General features: G+C 36.4%; 1 protein-coding gene across 1 annotated transcript in view; it reads left to right on the top strand.

The window, feature by feature from the left end:
* COL24A1 (collagen type XXIV alpha 1 chain) overlaps nt 1-24,464 on the top strand; it is a 404,934-nt gene that overhangs the window by 171,131 nt on the left and 209,339 nt on the right. The window contains exon 21 of the mRNA XM_055587104.1: nt 6,770-6,823. Coding sequence (XP_055443079.1) covers nt 6,770-6,823 — 54 coding nt within the window. The remainder of the gene's footprint in view (nt 1-6,769; nt 6,824-24,464) is intronic.

Genomic DNA, 24,464 nt, shown 5'->3' on the forward strand with positions numbered 1-24,464 from the left:
TATATACAGCCTCAATGTACTTATTTTCCAATTTTGAACCAGTCTGTTGTTCCATGTCCAGTTCTAACTGTTGCTTCTTGATCCATACACAGGTTTCTTAGGAGGCAGATCAGGTGGTCTGGTATTCCCAATTTTTTAAAGAATTTTCCACAGTTTGTTGTGATCCACACAGTACTGAGTTATACAAATAACCTTTTCTATCTTCATCTTGGTGATGGTTTCACAGGTTATGCATATGTGAAAAATTATGAAATTACACAGTTTAAAATATACACCATGGCTCAGATGGTAACACATCAGCCTACAATGTGGGGGACCTGGGTTCAACCCTTAGATTGGGAATATCCCTTGGAGAAGGGAATGGCTACCCACGGGAAACTCCATTATTCCTCTTAGTATTTGAGTTTTTGATGTTTCCCCTAAAAATAAATCTTACTTCTAGAATCTTCCATTTTTCCCTAGTTTACATCCTCTGACATAAGGCTGCTTCTGTACTTCTTCCCTACTCGGTCCCTGGCAATTGGCCTTATCAAGGAGGTAGCCATCATTTATTGCTGCTTATTGACTAACCTGGTAAGAAGTGCTCCAGAATATCTCCATGTGCCTAACTATTGTAAAATATAAATGAAAGATGGATAGCCATTCCCTTCACCAGAAAGTTTTCTCAACCCAGGAATGGAACCCAGGTCTCCTGCATTGCAGGCAGATTTACCATCTGAGCCACAGTGTATATTTTAAATTGTGTAATTTCATAATTTTTCATATATGTGCCACCTGTGAAACCATCACCAAGATCAAGATAGAAAAGGTATTTGTCAAACTCAACATGTACTCACATTTTGTGATCCCTCATTTTGTTTTCCTGCCCAGCTCTTCACCGGCTACCACTGATCTGCTTTTTGCATTTTAGATGAATTTGCATTTTTCCAAAGTTGTATGTAAATGAACTCATACGGTATGTACTCTTGTTTGGTCTGACTTCTTTTACTTAGCATAATGTATTTGAGATTAATCCAGGGTACCACATCCAGGTTGTTTCATTTTACCAATACACAATAATTAGTTTATCCATTGAATTAATTATTGTGGATTATTTGTCCATTTACCATTTTAAACTATTTTTTTACCTAGAAGAACTATATATTTCAAAATAAAACAGACTTACTATTCTTATTAAAGAGATACTAATGTGCTCAATGGATACCATAGAACATTATATTTATCCTATTAGGACACTTTGCCAGAGTAGGAAAGACAATGTTTTACTTTTATGACTTAGGAAACTAATGGAATTTGTTAGTGCTTTAATTTCCATGCTTTGCTTTAAAAATGGATGTGAATTAGGCTCCAGCTTTTAGTGATCAGAGAATAATAAAACCTTGTTTTTACTGGAGAGAATGCTGAATCACTCTTCTTGGTACAGTAAACAAATATTAGAAGTCCAAAAATAGAAGACACATTTTTACTTATTATTTTTAAAGCTTCTTGAGTTTTCTGCTTCTTGATAAAAAAATGGTGATTAAACTATTTCTATTAAAAAGGCAGCAGATGCAAAATACAAAATCAAGATACAAAAAATCAGTTGTTTCATTACACTAATATCAGAATAAGAACTTAAAACAATCCCATTTGCCTCAGAACAAAACAAAACAAAACAAAAACCTAGGAATAAATTTAACCATGGAGCTGAAAGACATGTATACTGAAAACTGTAAGACATTGATGAAAGAAATTGAAGGAGACACAAATAAATGAGAAGATATTCCATGTTCATTGACTGGAAGAATTATTAATATTGTTAAAATGTCCATACTTGTCAAAGCAATCTACAGATTCAGTGCAATCCTTACCAAAACTCCAATGGCATCTTTCACAAAAATGGAACAAACAATCTGACTCTTTGTGACCCTACGGACTGTAGCCTACCAGGCTTTTCCATCCATGGGATTTTCCAGGCAAGAATACTAGAGTGTGTTGCCATTTCTTTCTCCAGCATGGAATCATAAATGGCCCCAAATAGCCAAAGCAACCTTGAGAAAGAAGAACAAAGTTGGAGGCATTACACTTCCTAGTTTTAAACTACATTACAAAGGTTTAGTAATTAAAATAGTATGATATTGTTATAAAAACAGACACACAGATTAGTGGAACAAAATAGAAAGGAAAAAAAGAAAGATCAGAAATAAACCCATCCACATATGGTCGGTTAATCTATGACAAAGGAGCCAAGAGTATACAGTGAGGGAAAGGACAGTCCATTTAGTAATGGTTTGGGGAAAATTGAACAGCACATGCCAAAAAAAAAAAAGAAACTTTACCTCTATCTTATATTATACACAAAAATTAACTCAAATTGGATATAAAGCTTGATCGGACTACCTGAAACCATAAAACTCATAGAAGACAACATTGGCAGAAGCTCCTTGACATTAGTCTTGGTGATGACTTTTTCTTTCTTTCTTTCTTTGACACCAGAAGCACAGACAACAAAGGCTAAAATAAACCAGTAAGTAAGTCATAGGAATGTAATGTATAACATGGTGAGATAGTTAATAATACTGTATTATATATTTGAAATTTCAAATATTATATATTTGAAATATATATAAATGTATATATTATATATACTGTATTATTATTTTTGAAAATATAATACTGTATTATATATTTGTATTATATATTTGTGCTATGTATATATAGCACAAATATATATGCTGAGAGTACATATCAAAAGTTATCACATACACAATTATAACGATGGTGATGGATGTTAGCTAGACTTATTGTAATAATCATTTCTCTGTATATACAGGTGTTTTACCTTGAAAGTAATATGTTATATATCAGTTACATCACAGTTTTTTTTTTTTTTTAAAGAAATCTCCAGAAATCAGGCTCCTAGTCCTTTTCCTCAGTAAGGTGCTATGTTTTCAGTTGTGATGTGACCACAGAGATAGTGAAGTGCATTGTGGAAGAAACCATTTTGACTTTTCAATGTTTACCAAAATATTTTAAATGAAAAAAGCAGAATTAGAGCATTTTATTATATTTTTAAATTTTTTTTCTATATAGTTTCATGCCAGTGTAGTTTTTTTAAATGAAAGTTATAAATGCTGAACAGTATATTTTTATATCTTTCAATTTCTAAGCTCTCTGAAATTTTGCTACTTGGCACTGGTAGCCATGTCCTGTCATTTGATTTACAATTTCAACAGTAAATTTGAAAGTTAAAGAATTTCTTTTATAGATATGTATTATCATTAAAATACAGTTGACCAAGGTTAACTCTGATTTTTATATTTTAAATTTATTATTATTTAAAAGGTAAGATCTTTACCTGATGGTAACCCAATCCATACCAAAAATTCAGGTATGGGATTTTTTATATAATAAAAATATTTTCTGGCCAAGTTTCAAGTTTCTAAGGTATACTATTTAAAGAGCGTTTTTTCCTCCGTCTTTTTAATAACTAAATTGATGTGCTTCTGAACTTTTAAATAAAGTTTTAATTTTAAAATAGTCAACTTACATGGCTATAATATAGGATTAGATTTTTTGACATCTTTTGTCTCTTATTCCCTCATCTTTGGTACTTTTTGTCTTTTTCACATTCCTTTACTATAATTTTCATGTTTAAGAAGAAGCCAATGTTCATGCATATACTCCATAGTCCATGTTAACCCAGAAGTCACAATTCTTTTTTTTTTTTTTTACTGTTCTATTGAACATAAATTTCAGCCACTGAAAAATATAAAACAAATGCACATCACATGCAGTTATAAGACAAATGCTCTTACAACTACCACACAGGTCAGGAATGGAACTGCCAGTTATCCCCAGAAACTTTTATGGATACCAACCCAGCCACAAGCCTCTTTTCTCCTTTTGAAAGTAAGCAGCTCCTCTTCTATCTTTTATAGTTTATCACTCAAGTGCACATCTTTTAAAACTATTGTTTAGTCTTGTTTTCTTTTTTTAAGTCTTGTGTTTTTCAGTCTAAAAGTTCTTTTTTCCATATTTTTCCCCCACTTTATAATTGTTGACGATCCCCAGTCATTAACCTGTAGAGTTTCTAACAGCCTGGGTTTTGCTGATTATAGTCTCATGATGTAGATAAGCATGTTTTCTCCTTCCTCTGTATTTCCTGCAAATTAGTAGTCACATATAGAGGCCTGACCAAAGTCAGTTTTGCTTGTTTGTTTTTGGCAAGACTGTGGGTGATACTGTGTTCTTTCATCAGGAAGCACAAAATGTCTAGTATCATTCTGTGATGTCAGTAACAGTTTTGATGCTTCAATTCCCTATATATTAATACATTAGATCATGCAGTGTATTGCAAAATGGTGATATTCTTGTTCTCTCTCTCTCTCTTTTTTTTTTGGTTTATTGGCTGGAATACATCCCCTAATCTGCTCTTTGGTTAGTTATAGTATGTATAGAAAAGGTAGAATAAACGCTTGATTCTTCACCCTTGTTTACCAGTTTTGGAAATGAGTTGGCTCTCTTTCAGCTGCTAAATGTGAATAATTTTTTGTTATTGTATCATTTTGAACTTTTGAATTTAAACATATTTGACATGTTTCAATCCATTGCAGTTTTTATCCTTATTGAAGTTCATATTATCTCACATCTGGCTGGTGAGATCCTTTTCAGACTCCCAGAGTTCTTTTAACATGACAAATTTTATACTTTTTACAGCTTTCTTTCAAGTATAAGAAGGTGTTCTAGGCTCATCTTTTGGATGGATGGGAATTATGAATTTATCCATGAGGATGCTGTGAACCAGTGGTTGTAAACTGGTACCAAGGGGCCAAAAGTAGCCACTAGCCATGTTGTCATTTCTTTTTTTGGCAAAAGAAACGAACACGTCATTGTTCAACAACAACAAAAATAAATAAAATATTTTTAACATTTATTATGTGCCAAGTGTTTTACTAGTTTCTGGGAATATGGTGGTTAGGAGACATAAAGTTGCCCTCAAGGAATTTATTATATATGTAACATACATAATTTATTATACATACCTGTGTTATAATCTGATGAGGAGTAGCAAACCAGCCAAACACTACGTTAAGTAACCTTGTAGGACCCTAGGATGGTGTGAGAGTCTTAGATGGGACCTAACTCAGGGTATTGGAGGTCAAAGAAAGATTTGCAAGTAATATTTAATTTAATCTCTTACTTAAAATGTAAGTGTTGCAGTTGAAGAATGATAAAGAAAAATTACTCAAGGCAGAGAAGGGGTGGGTGGGGGTGGGTGTGTGTGTGTGTGCGCGCGCGCGCACACGTGCACATACTCAGTTGCGTCCAACTCTTTGCTATCCCATGGACTGTAGCCTGCCAGACTCCTCTGTCCAAGAGATTTCCCAGGCAAGAATACTGGAGTGGGTTGCTATCTACTCCTCCAGGGAGAGAAGGTATATGTAACCCTGATTTCCCTTAGAAAAGCAATCGGCATGTCTGAATTGAAAGTATTCTGTTCCAAAGCTTCCAGAAATCTGACCTTGTGTCCAGCCTTTCTGTTACCACTGCCTTTTCTCTTGCCAGAAACATCCACAAGTAATATTTTCTCCACAGAACCCAAGTTTAAATTGGAATCAAGACATTTCTTTTCTAATCCATACTGGATGAATTGGTATCACTTAATTTCGATTTTTTTTTCCCCTAAGATGAGTTTTCCAGAATCAATCTTGCTAGTCTATCTTATTAGTTGGCACTAATTATCATAATATTTACCCCTCCACTGAACTGTCTTTTCTAGCTGATATTCATACTTAATTGCAGCCTTCTTAACTTTTAAAGATATGATTTTTCTACTTGTCTTTCTTTTTATTCCTTTTTCCATGTCAGAAGAAAACACTAAAATAACTATCTGTGACAAAATATAAGGAAAGTATAATTATTAGCTTATATCAGTATTGAAACTGATCCTGATGAATTTCATTCTAATGTATTATTTGAGAAAGAATATTGCTCTAACATTTTAGAGCAACATTCTTGGCTTTTTCTCAGCACAGACTTATTTAACACTGGTCCATTTTTTATTTCTTGAAATAACTGTTTTAGACTGCTAAAGTATAATTTCCAAAAAGGTAATATTTTGATTTTCAGGCAAATATTAAGTAAACATAGGTCAAAGATTTTATTCAATTCATTAACTAATGATAAAACCAGTAAAATGTCAAAATAAATTCAAAGAACATTTGATCTATTTATAGACAATTGAATATGGGAATGTTAGAATAAGATAGTTGAGTTTGATGTAAAACTAATTAGTATCCTGTATATTAAGCTGTAACCTGTGGGTTTTTTTTTTCTTTTATACCAAACAGAAGAATTAATGTGTAGTTAGTAAACAGTGAGTCTAACAAAGTACATTCTCCTAATTGTTGGGTGACTCTGTGTCCCATATGACACTTAAAAGACCTGTTACATATATTTTTGTCTTTTTTTTCAAGTTTTGAATGATTCTGAATATGATTTTAAAAATTTCTTAGACTAGATTAGAGAATTTTCTTTGGGTCTGAGGATTGTTTGTGAATAATTGATGAAGTGAGCTTTATTTTAGTATACTTTGTAAGTTTTGCATTCCATTGCCAGACAACTGCATAACAGTCTTAATATTGAAAGATATTAAATTAATTAATTTTGAGGAAAATAAATCATATTAACTGGACATCAAAGGAAGGCAAAGTGAATTTTTATATGCTTAATAAATTTAAAGTAATTTGCTATGGAATAAACTCCCTATATTATTTGTGTTCCCTAGGGTTTTCCTGGAGATATTGGGATCCCTGGACAAAACGGCCCTGAAGGATCAAAGGTAAAGAAAAAAACAGAAAAGAAAGGAAAAAAAGAAGAGCATGGTATCTATAGTTTTCTACTTTCAAATCTCCATGAATGGGTAAAAAATACTTTAGAAATATCAGAACATTTCTGAATATTTTTGAGCTGTCTCAAGTGCATTTTAAAAAACCTTTTAGATCTTGTTTCAAAATAATCAGGAAGTAGTTTGCATGTCTGGTTGTTTTTTTGGTGTCAAAAGACATACTCCTAGAATAGAAATATGTTTATACAGTCTCTTGGGTTCAGGTTATTGGAAATGATTTTCCTGGTTTGGTCTAGGCTTAGATTAGGGTGAAAGTATTTGCAAAGCACATAAGTAACTGAAAATGAATTTCTTTTAAGAGGTGAAAAAAATTTAAAGAGCCAAAAATCTATAGCATACACAAAATAGGTGAGAGTATTCTGACCACTAAAACCAATAAAGTATTTAGGGCCTGTAAAATATTCACTGATTAAAACAAAGAAAGCCTATGGAGTTCTAGAATTTATACATAGCACAAACTACCAGAAAAACCTGGTCATTTCTAACTTCCTTTACTGTTACTGTGTATATATACTAGATATTATCCATAGCAAAACTTTAAATACCAGGCTTTCCAAGCAGGCTGACATAGAATGAGCATTGTAAACAAATAAAGCATTGTGAATAAATACAAAGAATGATGAAACAGCCAAAAGATTGGAGAACTGGCATGTTATGAAGTATAGCTGCTGCAGAAGATTATTAGTGTGAGTAGAGAGGAAGTGTTAGGGAATGAAGCTGGAAAGGATATTAATATAGATATATTTGTTAGTGTACTATAGTGGCAAGTCCTAAAGTTCTATAGTAAATGTTTTGCAGACACCTCCTTTAATCTTCACAACAGTTTTATGAGGTAGATATTACCCCCATTTTATAGATAGTTAACTTATTCCCTCGCAGTCACATAACTTTTCAAGTGACTAAGACAGGATTCTAATCCAGACATGATTTCAAAGTCAGAGCTCTTAACCACTTAGTTTGGGGATTAAATTGTGGGAAAGATTTAAGACCATGTTGAAGAGTCTCTCCTTCTTCCATGGGTATCATGAAGTAATCAACAATTTTTAAGGAGCAAAGCATTGTAGGTGATTTATGTTTTATAAAGATACCTCTTATGTTGCCATGGAGAATGGTTTAACAGGAATGAAAATGAAAGCAAAGAGATGAGCTAGAAAAAGCTGGAAAAGAAGTTATAAAGATCTGAAGTGTAATAGAACATATTTACTGACTGCCTCTTACATGACATCCATTGTGCTAGACAAGGGCTACAAAAGTGAAAAGTCCTGCTCCCTGTTTCCAAGAAACATAATCTAGAGGAGTATATGTAGGAAATCCTTTATAATAACCATGTAAAGAGCATATAATATGTGATACTGTGTGAGTACAGGGTTAGGGGACTCAGACTGCATTTTGTAGAGAAGGTAGCACTTGAGCTGACATGATAGGAATGAATAGGAATTTGCAGACAAGTATGCATGCATGGCCGGAGAAGGCAATGGCAACCCACTCCAGTACTCTTGCCTGGCAAATCCCATGGATGGGGGAGCCAGGTAGATTGCAGTCCTTGGGGTCCCTAAGAGTCGGACACGACTGAGCGACTTCACTTTCACTTTTCATTTTCATGCATTGGAGAAGGAAATGGCAACCCACTCCAGTGTTCTTGCCTGGAGAATCCCAGGGATGGGGGAGCCTGCTGGGCTGCCGTCTATGGGGTCGCACAGAGTCAGACACGACTGAAGCGACTTAGCAGCAGCAGCAGCATGCATGCATGGCATTATATATAAGAGATGTATGGCATTCAAGAAAAGGAAACTTGTGAGAAGATGAAGGTGCAGTGTTTGAAACATATTGTAATGAAAAGTTATTCACTGTTTATGTGAAGTTCAAATTAACTGGACATACTGTGTGTTATCTGGCAACACTACTGGCCACCTGTCAACTCCCCCCGTATATACACAACCGTATTTCCTCCTCCCTTTCTATCTCCATAGAAGTGGTATTCCTCCCCTTCCTCCGTATGCAAGTTTCATACATGTTTTGTATCAAACCCTCTCCTGGGTCCTGAATGACTTCATGCCATCAGTTATCACCTTTGTCCTGATCTCTACTGTGACTCAAATTTCCCCACTTTGTCCTTGAAACTATTTTCACTGCTAATGTTTTAGTTTAGGTCCTATTTATTCTTCACCAGGACTAGTGTAGTTCAGTTCAGTCACTCATTTGTGTCCGAATCTTTGCAACCCCATGGACTGCAGCACACCAGGCTTCCCAACGTACTCAAACTCATGTCCAACGAGTTGGTGATGCCATCCAACCATCTCATCCTCTGTTGTCCCCTTCTCCTCCTGTCTTCAATCTTTCCCAGATTCAGGGTCTTTTCCAATGAGTCAGATCTTCGCATTAGGTGGCCAAAGTATTGGAGCTTCAGCATCAGTCCTTCCAAAGAATATTCAGGTCTGATCTCCTTTAGGATTGACTTGTTTGATCTCCTTTCAGTCCAAGGGACTCTCAAGCGTCTTCTCCAACACCACAGTTCAAAAGCATCAATTCTTCGGCGCTCAGCTTTCTTTATGGTCCAACTTTCACATCCATATGTGGCTTCTGGGAAAACCATAGCTTTGACTAGACAGACCTTTGTCAGCAAAGTAATGTCTCTAATTTTTAATATGCTGCCTAAGTTGGTCATAGCTTTTCTTCTAGAGCAAATGTCTTTTAATTTCATGGCTGCAGTCACCATCTGCAGTGATTTTGGAGCCCAAGAAAATAGTCTGTCACTGTTTCGGTTGTTTCCCCATCTATTGCCATGAAGTGATGGGACCAAATGCCATGATCTTAGTTTTTTTAATGTTGAGCTTTAAGTCAGCTTTTTCACTCTCCTCTTTCATTTTCAGCAAGAGGCTCTTATATTTTAAATATAGCAGTGCATACTTGTCTGTCCCAAACTCACAATCTGTGCTTCCACCACACCTTTCCCCACCGGTAACCATAAGTTCATTCTCTAAGTTTGTGAGTCTGTTTCTGTTTTGTAAATAAGTGCATTTGTATCATTTTATTAGATTCCACATATAACTGATATCATATGATATTTGTCTTTCTCTGACTTCCTTCATTTAGAATGATAGTCTCCATGTCCATCCATGTTGCTACAAATTGTGTTATCTCATTCTTTTCAGTGACTGAGTCATATTCCACTGTATATACATACCACCTCTCCTATATTATCTGGACTTCCCTGATAGCTCATTTGGTAAAGAATCCATGTGCAATGCAGGAGACCCTGGTTCAATTCCTGGGTCAAGAAAATCCACTGGAGAAGGGGTAGGCCATTTACTCCAGTATTCTTGGGCTTCCCTTGTGGCTCAGCTGGTAAAGAATCTGCCCTCAATGCAGGAGACCTGGGTTCGATCACTGGGTTGGGAAGATTCCCCTGGAGAAGGGAAAGGCTATCTACTCCAGTATTCTGACCTGGAGAATTCCATGGACTGTATAGTCCATGGGATCACAGAGTTGAACATGACTGAGTGACTTTCACTCCATAGACATTTAGGTTGCTTCCATGTCCTTGCTATTTTTTTTTAATGTATTTATTTTTAGTTGAAGGATAATTGCTTTACAGTATTGTGTTGATTTCTACCAAACATCAACATGAATCAGCCATAGGTATACGCATGTCCCCTCCCACCGGAAAACATGTCCTGGCTGTTGTATGCTGCAGTGAACATTGGGGCACATATGTCTTTTTGAATTATGATTTTCTCCAGACATGTGCCCAGGAGTGGGATTGCTGCATCATGTGGTAGCTCTATTTTTAATTTCTTAAGGAACTGTCATACTGTTCTCCACAGTGGCTGGAACAATTTACATTACCAAACTGTGTAGAAGGATTCCCGTTTCTACGCACCTTCTCCAGCATTGTTTGCAGGCTTTTTGTTGATGGTCCTTCTGACTGGTGGGAGGTGTTTTCTCATTGTAGTTTTGATTTGCATTTCTCTAATAATTAACAATATTGAGCATATTTTCATGTGTCTTGGCCATCTGTATGTCTCATTTGGTTAAATATCTGTTTAGATCTTCTGTCCATCTTTTGATTTAGTGTTTTTTTTTTTTTTTTTTTTGAGCTGCGTGTGTTGTTTGTAAATTTTGGAGGTTAATCACTTGTTGGTCTCTTTGTTTGCAAATATTTCTCATATTCTGCGGGTTGTCTTTTGGTTTTGTTTATGGTTTCCTTTGCTTGTGTAAAAGTTTTTGAATTTAATTAGGTCTCACTTGTTTATTTTTGTTTTTATTTACATTACTCTAGGGGACAAATAAAAACATATGCTACTGAAATTTAAGTCAAAGAATATTCTTCCTATGTTCTAAGAGTTTTATAGTATCCAATCTTACATTTAGGTCTTTAATCCATTTTGAGTTTATTTTTTTACATGATGGCAAAGGATGTTCTAATTTCATTTTTTTACACATAGCTGTCCTATTTTTCCAACACCACTTATTGAAGATAGTGTCTTTTCTCCATTGTATATTCTTGCCTCCTTTGTTGTAGATGAGATGATCATAGGTGTGTGGGTTTATTTCTGGACTTTCTACCCTGTTCTGTCAATGGTTGTTTCTTTTCTTATGACGGTAGCTGTAGAGTATAGTCTGAAGTCAGGGAATGTGATTCTTCCAGCTCTGTTTTTCTTTCTCAAGACTGCTTTGACTATTCAGGGTGTTCTGTGTCTCCCTAAAGATTTTAAGATTTTTGTTCTAGTTCTGTGGAAAATGCCATTGGTAATTTGATAGGGATTGCACTGAATCTGTAGATTGCCTTGATAGTATAGTCATTTTGACAATGTTAATTCTTCCAATCCAAAAACATTTATATTTTTCCATCTGTTTGTGTCATCTTCACTTTCAACAGCATCTTACAGTTTTTGGAGTACAGGTCTTTTGCCTCCTTACACGGGTTTATTCCTAGGTATTTTATCCTTTTTGTTGCAGTGGTAAGTGCGATTGTTTTATTAATTTTTCTTTCTGATTCTTCATTGTTAAGGTATAGAAATACACGAGATTTCTGTGTATTAATTTTGTATACTGCAACTTTGGCAAATTCATTGATGAGCTTTAGTAGTTTTCTGGTAGTATTTTTAGGATTTTCTGTGTAGTATTATGTCATCCACAAACAGTGACCATTTACTTCTTTTCTAATTTAGATTCCCTTCATTTTTTTCCTTCAGTAATGGCTATGGCTAGTACTTCCAAAACTAAGTTGGTTAAAAGTGGTAAGAGTGGAAATCCTTGACTTGTTCCTGATTTTAAAGGAAATGCTTTCAGCTTTTCACAGCTGAGTGTGATTTATCTGCAGTTTTGTCATATGTGGCCTTTATTATGTTGAGGGATGGTCTCTTTATGCCCACTTTCTAGAGAGGTTTTTGGAAAATCATAAATGGATGTTGAATTTTGTCAAAGGTTTTTTCTGCATCTATTGAGATGGTCATATGGTGTTGCAATTTGTTGATGTGGTGTATCATACTGATTGATTTGTACATATTGAAAAATCCTTGCACCCCTGGGATGAATCTAAGTTGATCATGGTGTATGATCCTTTTAATGTAGCACTTTTTATTTTATACATAGTAGTTTGTACCTTTAATTTCCCACTTCATCTTGCCCTCAACTCCTTAATTTAATGTTTTAAATTATGCATATCATACTAGGTGAAGAACACAGGATAACTTTGTAAATCCTCTTCAGTTTGTAAATTGTGTTTCTCTTAAATTTTCATTAAGAAAAATGTCAGAACTGAAAAAAGCCAGTTGACCTCCTGAATACTATTATAATACTAATCTTTAAAACTTCCTTCTCATTACTTTCTTCAGTTTTAAAATTACAATATTTAAAAGTGTGACAGAGACCTGAAGGCCACACATTTTAATGAATATAAATGGTTGAATTTCCAGTAAGTAGTAATTACTTTTTGGATAACTTTATCTAAATTTTTTCAGTAATATGAGTTATGGCCTCATTAGCACCAACATTATGAGACTAACTGTTGTTCTACACATCACTGAATTTTAATATCTTAGATGATTTAATCAAGAGAACCAGAAAATTTTAAAAGAAGAGGAGTATGATTTTATGTTTTCTAGGTTGGGAAGGGTCTGTTTGTCTCCTTTTTTCATCTTTCCTATTTGCCTTGAAATTGTTCTAGAAACTCTAAAACTGGAAAAATAGAGCCATACATATTGACCCTATTCACATGATGTGTTTCTTAGGTTGTATACATTATGTCATGGAAACATCTTAAAACTTTTTATATTCATATATATATCTTATTTGGAAAGTGAGGACAATGTAAACTATTAAAGTTCTGTTTAGGCTATATAAATTAGTCATCAAGAAAACTATGTGCACTCTCTTTGAAATACATGGTTATCCTATTTGCAAACAAAATGTGTTCCTTCCAGAGCAATTTGGCACAGCTCTAAAAGAAGCCTTTTATTTTCTCCTCATTTTCTGCCAGTTGAATAAAAACCTCAAACTAACATTGGAAACTTGTGTTAATTATGGTTCCATCCATTGTGGGATTGTGTGTGTATGAATGTGTGTATATAGTTACAAAACATACTTCAGCAAGCCTTCTTGAGAGCTTCCCAATTTGGTAACTGCTTTCATGCATTCCATAACATTAGCAAAACCACATCCCTTGCTGCTTACTGCAGAAAGTGAGTACCCAGTAAATATTCTCTGTTCTTCAGTAAACAGAGGAATGACTGATTTGTTGCCATAATGGTTTGTGTTGTTGCTTTGGCTATGGAATTAAGGGTGCTAACAACAGGCTGTTCCTGTCTGTTGTATAATATCCCTGTTTTTAGAAAAGTCCTATTTGTGAGGTTATGTCACAGAATATATGGAAATAATTTTTTACACTGAATTATTAAAGTATGTTATATGCTTACTTGTATATAGGTGAGCTAACTTGCATTCCTAAATAGTTCTTTGAGATCACAGCAACCCCACCCTGAATAGGCACATTCCAAAGTCAAGATTTTGTACATAGACTTCCTATTTTAACCATTTGATTTTCCAGGCAGCATTTAGTCAGCTGAGAAGTATTTATTGAGTTTGTACAATGGGCAGTGGACCTTGTTAAGCAATTACTTGAAAATAAGATGAAAACTAAAAATCTATGACAAATCTAGACATCATATTAAAAAGCAGAGACATGATGTGACCAAGGTCATGTAGTCAAAGCTATGGTTTTTCCAGTAATCATGTATAGATGTGAGAGTTGGACCAAAAAGAAAGCTGAGAACCGAAGAACTGATGCTTTTGAACGGTGGTATTGGAGAAGACTCTTGAGAGTGCCTTGGACAACAAGGAGATCCAACCAGTCCATCCTAAAGGAAATCAGTCCTGAATATTTATTGGAATGACTGATGCTAAAGCTGAAGCTCCAATACTTTGACCACCTGATGAGAAGAGCTGACTCATTGGAAAAAAACCCTGATTCTGAGAAAGATTGAAGGCGGGAGGAGAAGGGCAGGACAGAAGATGAGATAGTTGGATGGCATCACCGGCTCGATGGACATGAGTTTGAGCAAGCACCAGGAATTGGTGATGGACAGGGATTTTTAAGTATGTAGTACAATATTAAATGTATACATATTTTTTGCACAGCAGATCTCTAGGATGTTTTCACCTTGCACCACTGAAACTTTGTACCCATTTAACAGCAACTCCAATTTCCACCTCCCACAAGGCCTACAACCATCATTCTTTCTGCTTCTATTAGTCTGACTGGGCTTCCCTGGTGGCTCAGACAACAAAGAATCTACTTTAGATACTTCGTATAATTAGAATTATGCAATATTTGTCTTTCTAGGACTGGCACATTTCACTTAGCATGATGTCTTCAGGGTTCGTCCATATTATGGCCTATGTCAGAATTTCACTCTTTTTGAAAGCTGCATGAAAATAGTCCCTTATACAATAGTTTAAAAATCCACATTTTATCTATCTACTCATACATCAATGAACATTAACATTGTTCCACTATGGGCATCAGTTGCACTGCAGCACACCAGGCTTCCCTGTCCATCACCAATTTCTGGGGCTTGCTCAAACTCATATCTATTGAGTCGGTGATGCCATCCAACCATCTCGTCCTTTATCATCCCCTTCTCCTGCCTTTAATCTTTCCCAGATTCAGGGCCTTTTCCAATGAGTAAGTTCTTCACATCAGGTGGCCAAAGTATTGGAATTTGAGCTACAGCATCAGTCCTTCCAATGAATATTCAGAATTGATTTCCTTTAGGATTCACTGGTTTGATCCCCTTGCAGTCCAAGGGACTCTCAAGAGTCTTCTCCAAAACCACAGTTCAGAAACATCAGTTCTTCGGTGCTCAGCTTTCTCACATCCATACATTACTACTGAAAAAACCATAACTTTGACTAGACAGACCTTAGCCAGCAAAGTAATGTCTCTTTTTTAAATGCTACCTAGGTTTATCATGGGCTTCCCTGGTGGCTCAGACGGTAAAGCATATGCCTGCAATGCGGGAGACCCGGGTTCGATCCCTGGGTCAGGAAGATTCCCTGGAGAAGGAAATGGCAACCCACTCCAGCACTCTTGCCTGGAAAATTTCCATGGACTGAGGAGCCTAGTGGGCTACAGTCCATGGGGTCACAAAGAGTCGGGACATGACTGAGGGACTTCACTTTCACTAGGTTTATCATAGATGTTCTTCCAAGGAACAAGTGTGTTTTAATTTCATGACTGGAGTCACCATCTGCAGTGATTTTGGAGCCCCCAAAAATAAAGTCTGAAAAAAAAGAGTCTGTCACTGTTTCCATTGTTTCCCCATCTACTTGCCATGAAATGATGGGACCGGATGCCATGATCTTCGTTTTTTGAATGTTGAGTCTTTTTTTTTTTTTTTTAAACTTTACATAATTGTATTAGTTTTGCCAAATATCAAAATGAATCCTCCACAGGTCTTAAGACAAACGTTTTCACTGTCCTCTTTCACTTTCATCAAGAGGCTCTTTAGTTCTTCTTTGCTTTCTTCCATAAGGGTGGTGTCATCTGCATATCTGAGGTTGATATTTCTCCCGGCAATCTTGATTCCAGCTTGTGCTTCATCCAGCCTGGCATTTTGCATAATATACTCTGCATATATGTTAAATAAGCTCAATGACAGTATACAGCCTTGATATATTCCTTTCCTGATTTGGAACCAGCCTATTGTTCCATGTCCAGTTCTAACTACTGCTTCTTGACCTACATACAAATGTCTCAGGAAACAGGTAAGGTGATCTGGTATTCCCACCTCTTTCAGAATTTTCCAGTTTGTCGTGATCCACACAGTCAAAAGCTTTGGCATAGTCAATAAAGCAGAAGTAGATGCTTTTCTGGAACTCTCTTGCTTTTTTGATGATCCAGTGGATGTTGGCAATTTGATCTCTGTTTCCTCTGCCTTTTCTCAATCCAGCTTGAACATCTGGAAGTTCACAGTTCACGTACTGATGAAGCCTGTCTTGGAGAAATTGAGCATTACTTTGCTAGCCTGTGAGAAGAGTGCAATTGTGCAGTAGTTTGAACATTCTTTGGCATAGCCTTTCTTTGGAATTGGAATGAACACTGACCCTTTCCAGTCCTGTGGCCATTGCTGAGTTGTCCAAATTTGCTGGTATGTTGAGTGCAGCACTTTTAAAGCATCACCTTTTAGGATTTGAAATTGCTCAACTGGAATTCCATCACCTCCAATGGCTTTGTTCGTAGTAATCATTCCTAAGGCCCACTTGAATTCACATTCCAGGATGTCTGGTTCTAGGTGAGTGATCACACCATTGTGGTTATCTGGGTCATGAAGATCTTTTGTGTATAGTTCTTCTGTGTATTCTTGCCACCTCTTCTTAATATCTTCTGCTTGTGTTAGGTCCATACCATTTCTGTCCTTTATTGTGCCCATCTTTGCATGAAATAGTCCCTTGGTATCTCTGATTTTCTTGAAGAGATCTCTAGTGTTTCCCATTCTGTTGTTTTCCTCTATTTCATTGCACTGATCACTGAGGAAGGCCTTGTTATCTCTCCTTGCTATTCTTTCTAATTCTGCATTCAAATGGGTGTATCTTTTCTCCTTTGCCTTTTGCTTCTCTTCTTTTTGCAGCTATTTGTAAGGCCTCCTCAGACAACCATTTTGCCTTTTTCTATTTCTTTTTCTTGCAGATGATCTTGATCACTTCTTCCTATACAATGTCACAAACCTCCGTGCATACTTCTTCAGGCACTCTGTCTATCAGATCTAATCCCTTGAATCTGTTTGTCACTTCCACTGCATTATCATAAGGGATTTGATTTAGGTCTTACCTGTATGGTCTAGTGGTTTTCCCTACTTTCTTCAATTTAAGTCTGTATTTGGAAATAAGGAGTTCATGATCTGAGCCACAGTCAGCTCCCGGTCTTGTTTTTGCTGACAGTGTAGAGCTTCTCCATCTTTGTCTGAAAAGAATATAATCAATCTGATTTCGGTATTCACCATCCAATGACATCCATGTATAGAGTCGTCTCTTGTATTGTTGGAAGAGAGTGTTTGCTATGACCAGTGTGTTCTCTTGGCAAAACTGATAGCCTTTGCCCTGCTTCATTTTGTACTCCAAAGCCAAACTTGCTTGTTACTTTAGGTATCTCTTGACTTCTTACTTTTGCATTCCAGTCCCCTGTAATGAAAAGGACATCTTTTTGGGGTGTTAGTTCTAGAAAGTCTTGTAGGTCTTCATAGAACCATTCAACTTCAGCTTCTTCATCATTGGTGGTTGGGGCATAGTCTTAGATTACTATGATGTTGAATGATTTGCCTTGGAGGTGAACCAAGGTCATTCTGTCATTTTTGAGATTGTACCCAAGTCCTGCATTATGAACTTTCTTTTGTTGATCATGAGGGCTACTCCATTTCTTCTAAGGGATTTGTGCCCAATTAGTAGATATAATGGCCATCTGAATTAAATTCACCCATTCCAGTCCATTTTAGTTCCCTGATTCCTAAAATGTCGATGTTCACTCTTGCCATCTCCTGTTTGTCCACTTCCAGTATACTGTGATTCATGGACCTAACATTCCAGGTTCCTATGTACTATTTTTACAGCATCGGACTTTACTTCCATCACCAGTCACATCCACAACTGGGCGTTGTTTTTACTTTGGCTCTGTCTTTTCATTCTTTCTGGGTGAAAGATACTGTTCATGTGGTTCTCCAGACAAGAATACTTGCCATTGATCTATATCTCTGTTTTTTGCTCATATTAAACTGTTTTGATTATTTTAGCTTGGTAATATGTTTTAAAATCAAGAAGTGTGAGGCCTTCAGCTTTCTTACTGTTCCTCAAAGTTGTTGTAGGTATTCACAGTCCTTTTTAGTTCCATATGAATTATAGAATTTTTTTTTCTACCTACATAAAATTCCACTGGAATCTTGCTAAGGATTGCTTTGAATCTGTTGGTTGGATGGTATGGACATTTTAAAAATGTTAAGCCTTCCAATCCATGAGTATGGAAAGTCCTTTCATTGTTTGTGTCTTTTTAAATTTCTGTCATTAATGTTTTGTAGTGGACTCTCTTTCCATTTATTTGTGTCCTTTTAAATTTCTTTCATCAGTGTATTTTCAGTGGATAGGTCTTTGACCTTCCTGATTAAATTTATTCCTATGTGTTTTATTCTTTTTGGGTGCAATTGTAAATGGGATTGTTTTGTTCATTTCACTCTTCTTTGGTTTATAATGTATAGAATTCCAGCAGATATCTGTTTTTTGGTTTGTAATGTATAGAATTCCAACAGATATCTGTGTGTTGATTTTGCATCCTGCAACTCTACTGAATTTATCTATTAATTCTTTTTTGGCAGAGTCTTTTTGAATTTATATATATGATAATCATGCTGTGCTTAGTCACTCAGTCATGTCTGACTCTTTCCAATCCCATGGACTGTAGCCCAACAGGCTCCTCTGTCCATGGAAATTCTCCAGACAAGAATACTGGAGTGTTGCCATGCCCCCTCCGGGGAATCGTCCCAACCCAGGGATGGAACCCAGGTTTCCCGCATTGCAGGCAGATTCTTTACCATCTGAGCCACCAGGGCAGCCCTATTATCTGCAAAGAGTGACAGTTTTACTTTTTCATTTCTAATTTGGATGCCTTTAATTTATTTCTATTTTTTGGCTAATTGCTGTGGCTCAGACTTTCAATTCTATGTTGATTAGAAGTGGCAGAAGTGGGCATCTTTAATTGTTTCTAATCTTAGAAAAAACATCTTTCAGCTTTTCACTGTTGTTTATGAAGGTAGCTGTATATTTGTCATATATGGACTTTTATGTTGAGGCACATTCTCTCTATACTCACTTTGTCTTTTTTTTTTTAATCATAAGTCGATTTTAATTTTGTCAAATGCGTTTTTACATCTATTGAGATGATCATGTGTTTTATGTTTCATTTTGTTAATGTGGTTTATCACCTTGATTGATTTCATGCAGAAATGTTGAATCATCCTTATATCCCTGAAATAAATCCCACCTGATCTAAAAGCACTTTTTTAAAAAATTTTTATTTTATTTTATTTTTTAACTTTACAATATTGTATTGGTTTTGCCATATATCAAAATGAATCCACCACAGGTACACACGTGTTCCCCATCCTGAAAATTACAATACTGTGCCTTAGGGAGGCTGTGTCTGGGTGTACCCACTTGTGTTATAAAGGTGTAGGGAAATTTCAAAAATGGTGCTCATCAGCACCTCAGTCCCAAAGTCCCAACTCATACCTGCCTCACTAGCAGTCACTTTAAGATTAATAAATCAGTCTCCTTCACAGGTGGTCCAGGCACTTCTCTAACTACTACTTTTGCAGTGAGTCCCAGAAAGTGTGAGACCATACATGAGTCCTTCAATAGGAGTATATCAGATTCCACAGCCCCCAGTTCCCTTGGATTAAGCCCCATTGAGTTTTGAAAGCCAGATTTTGGGGACCCTTATTTTTTTAGTGCAGCTATTGAGGTTTGGCATAAACCCCTTGTATCTCAGGGAGTAGTTCCAAACCCATGAGCTCCCTCCCTTAAGGAGGTTGCTTATTGGAGGTGAATTTTTTAATGAAACTACATGTCTACCTCTCCTACTTATCTCAGTGAGGCTTTTTTTATTATAAACATCCTTTGTTGTGGGGGAGCTGTGTAGCTAGTTCTTTTTCAGTGGTAATTGTTCTATATGTAGTTGTAGATTTGGTATGTCCATGGAAGGAGGTGCCATCTTAGACTACCCCACAATTGCTAGTTTTTTCCAAGGACTTTCACATCTATTTTCATTAAAGATATTGGCCACTAATTTTATGTTCTAGTAGTATCTTTATTTGGTTTGGTATCAGGGTAAAGCTGGCCTCATAAAATGACTTTGAAAATATTCTCTCTTCAACTTTTCTGGAAGAGTTTCAGAAGGATTTACATTAATTCTTTTTTAAATGTTTGGTAGACTTCTCCAGGTAAACCATCCTAGGTTTTTTATTTCCTGGGAGGTTTTGATTAATGATTCAGTCTCCTTGCTAGTTATAGTTATGTTCAGATTTTCTCTTTCTTCATGATTCAGTTTTGGTAGGTTGTGTATTTCTAGGAATTTTACCTGTTTCTTCTAGGTTATCCAATTTGTTACTGGTATTAGTCTCTTGTGATCCTTTTTATTTGTCACGTAGTCAGTGATGCAGAAGTAGATAATTTTTTTGGAATTCCCTTGCTTTTTATATGATCCAACTTATGTCAGCAATTTGATCTCTGATTCCTCTGCTTTTTTAAAATTCAGTTTGTACATCTGAAAGTTCTTAGTTCACATACTATTGAAGCCTGGCTTGGAGAATTTTGAGCATTACTTTTCTAGCATGTTAGATGAGTGCAATTGTGTGGTAGTTTGAACATTCTTTGGCGTTGACTTTCTTTGGGGTTGGAATGAAAACTGACCTTTTCCAGTCCTATGGATACTGCTGCTCTTTCCAAATTTGTTGGCATATTGAGTGCAGCACTTTCACAGCATCATCTTTTAGCATTTGAAATAGCTCAGTGGGAATTCCATCACCTCCACTAGCTTTGTTCATAGTAATGCTTCCTAAGGCTCACTTGAGTGCATACTCCAGGATGTCTGGTTCTAGGCACACCATCATGATTATCTGGGTCATTAACACCTTTTTCATGTAGTTCTCTGTGTATTCTTGCCACTTCTTCTTAATCTCTTCTGCTTCTGTTAGGTCCTTGTTGATTCTGTCCTTTATTGTGCCCATCTTTGCATGAAAATATGCAATTTTCATGAAGAGATTGCTAGTCTTTCCCATTGTAATGTTTTCTTCTATTTCTTTGCATTGTTCAGTTAAGATTTTTTTATCTCTTCTTGCTATTCTCTGGAACTCTGCATTCAGTTGGGTATATTCTTCCTTTCTCCCTTGCGTTTTGCTTCTCTTCTTTTCTCACCTATCTGTAAGGCCTCCTCAGACAGCCACTTTGCATTCTTCCATTACTTTTTCTTGAGGATGGTTTTGGTCACCACTATCTGTGTACCCAAATGTTACAAATCTCTGTCCATAGTTCTTCAAGGCACTCCATCTACCAGATCTAATCCCTTGAATCTATTTGTCACTTCCACTATATAAGGGATTTGATTTAGGTCATACCCGAATGTAGTCATGTAGTCATGTATGGATATGAGAGTTGGGCCATAAAGAAGACAGAGCACCAAAGAACTGATGCCCTTGTACTGTGGTGCTAGAAAAGACTCTTGAGAGTCCCTTGGACAGCAAGGAGGTCAAACCAGACAATTCTAAAGGAAATCAACCCTGAATACTCATTGGAAAGACTAATGCTGAAGCTCTAAAACTTTGGCCACCTGATGGAGAGAGCTGACTTATTGGAAAAGCCCCTGATGCTGGGAAATATTGAAGGCAGAAGGAGAAGAGGGCTACAGAGGATGAGATGGGTGGATGGTATGACTGATTCAGTGGACAGGAACTTGGACAACCTCTGGGAGATGTTAAGGGGATGGGGAGACCTGGTGTGCTACAGTCCATGTGGTTGCAGAGAGTTGCACATGACTTGGTGACTGAGCAACAACAGCAGCAATGCCTGAATGGCCTAGTGGTTTTCCCTTCTTTCTCCAATTTAAGCTTTAATTTTGCAATGAGGAGCTGATGATCTGAGCCACAGTCACAGTCAGCTCCAGGTCTTGCTTTTGGTGAATGAATAGAGCTTCTCCATCTTCGGATGCCAAGAATATAGTCAATCTGATTTTGGTATAGACCATCTGGTGATGTCCGTATGTGGAGTTGCCTTTTATTATTGGAAGAGAGAGTTTGCTATGACCAGTGTGTTCTCTTGGCAAAACTCTGTTAGCCTTTGCCCTGCTTCATTTTGCAGTCCAAGGCCAAACTAGCTTGTCACTCCTGGTATCTCTTGACTTCCTACTTTTGCATTCCAGTCCCCTATAATGAAAAGGGCATCTTTTTTTGGTGTTAGTTCTAGAAGATTTGGTAGGTCTTCATAGAACCATTCAGCTTCTTTGGCATTAGTGGTTAGGGCATAGTCTTGGATTACTGTGATGTTGCATGATTTGCCTTGGAAGTAAAACGAGATCATTCTGTTGTTTTTGAAGTTGCACCCAAGTCCTGTATTATGAACTTTCTTTTGTTGACCATGAGAGCTATTCCATTTCTTCTAAGGGATTCTTGCCCACCGTAGTAGATATAATGGTCATCTGAATTAAATTTGCCCATTCCTGTCCATTTTAGTTGACAGATTCCTAAGATGTTGTTCATTCTTGCCATCTCCTGTTTGACCTTATCCAATTTACCTTGATTCATAGATCTAACACTCCAGGTTCCTATGCGATACTGTTCTTTACAGAATGGGACTTTACTTTCACTACCAGACACATCCACATCTTAGTGTTATTTACACTTTGGCTCAGCCTCTTCATTCTTTCTGGAACTATTTCTCCTGCCTTTCCTACTAGCATATTGGACACCTATCCACCTATGGCAGGGGGGTGGTCTCATCTTCCAGTGTTATATCTTCTTTCCTTTTCATGCTGTTTGTGGGTTTCTCCAGGCAAGAATGCTGAAGTAGTTTGCCATTCCTTCCTCCAGTAGACCATGTTTTGTCAGAACTCTTCACTATGACCCATCTGTCTTGGGTGGCTCTGCATGGCATGCCTCGTACCTTCATTGAGTTATTCAAGGCTGTGATCCATGTGATTATCACATGGTTATTGGTTAGCTTTCTGTGATTGTGGTTTTCGTTCTGGAGACTGTGGGATTATAGTTTTTGCTTCTTCTGTCTGCCCTCTGATGAATGAGAATGAGAGGCTTATGCAAGCTTTCTGATCGGAGAGACTGACTGTGAGGAAAACTGGGTCTTCCTCTGGTGGGCAGGGCATGCTCGGTAAATCTTTAATCCAGTTGTCTACTGATGGGTGAAGCTTTGTTCCCTCCCTGTCATCATCTATGTTTAGACCCGTAATATTTATTTTGCTTGTTTTAGAAATTAATATAAATGAAATCATACTATATATATACTTCAGTTACTTTCTTCTTTCACTCAATCTTACCTTTTCAGCTTATTCTAAGTTGATTAATATTATTTATAGCATGTTCATTTTCACTATATAGTAACTCACTATATAGATATACTACACTTTTTTAATTGATAGAACTATTGATATGTTTTCTGGCAGATATCTTTTAGGTTTCATAAATCTTTCATGTATGTTTGTAAACACTGTGTAAACTCGAATTTGGGGTTTCCATTTTCTATATATGGCCATTAGATCGTAAAGGACAGGGAAGCCTGGCCTGCTGCCACCCATGGGGTCACAAAGGGTCGAACATGACTGAGTGACTGAACAACATTAGATCATGTTTATTAATTTTTCAATTTAAGTCTTTTCTGTGTCTACTGATTTTTATCAGCTTGACCTACTAATTTCTGGAAGAGACCTGTTAAAATTTCCCAAATAGTGGATTCCTCAATTCATCTTTATCAGTTTTAATGTATATATTTAGAAGTTGTGTTCCTCAATGCATAAAAATTTTCTGGTTTTTCTCTTCCTAATGAACATAGCCTTTGATCATTATTGAATGACCCTCTTAATGTTAATAATCTGTTTTACCCTAAAATCTGTTAGCTCTAGAGTTCAAAGTATTAGTCATTCAGTTATGTCCAACTCTTTGTGACCCCATGGACTGTAGCCCACCAGGCACCTCTGTCCAAGGAATTCTTCAGCAAGAATACTACAATGGGTTACCATTTCCTTTTCCAAGGGATCTTTCCAACCCAGGGATGAACCCCCATCTCTTGCACTGCAGGCAGATTCTTTACCATCTGAGCCACCTACTTCAGCTATTTTATGGCTGGTAAATGGCTTTGCATATATCCTCCTATTTTTTAAATTTAATTTTCCTCATTTTTATGTTTTAGAGGTGTTTCTTATAAACAACCTGTAACTAGTTGTTCCCCTTTAATTCAACTTTTATTCCTTTAAGATTATAAATTAATCTTGGAAAGGGAAGGAAAAAGGAACCTGGGTTTATTTGCCTCC

The sequence above is a fragment of the Bubalus kerabau genome, chromosome 6 (genome assembly GCF_029407905.1).
Source record: "Bubalus kerabau isolate K-KA32 ecotype Philippines breed swamp buffalo chromosome 6, PCC_UOA_SB_1v2, whole genome shotgun sequence".
Taxonomy (NCBI): domain Eukaryota; kingdom Metazoa; phylum Chordata; class Mammalia; order Artiodactyla; family Bovidae; genus Bubalus; species Bubalus kerabau.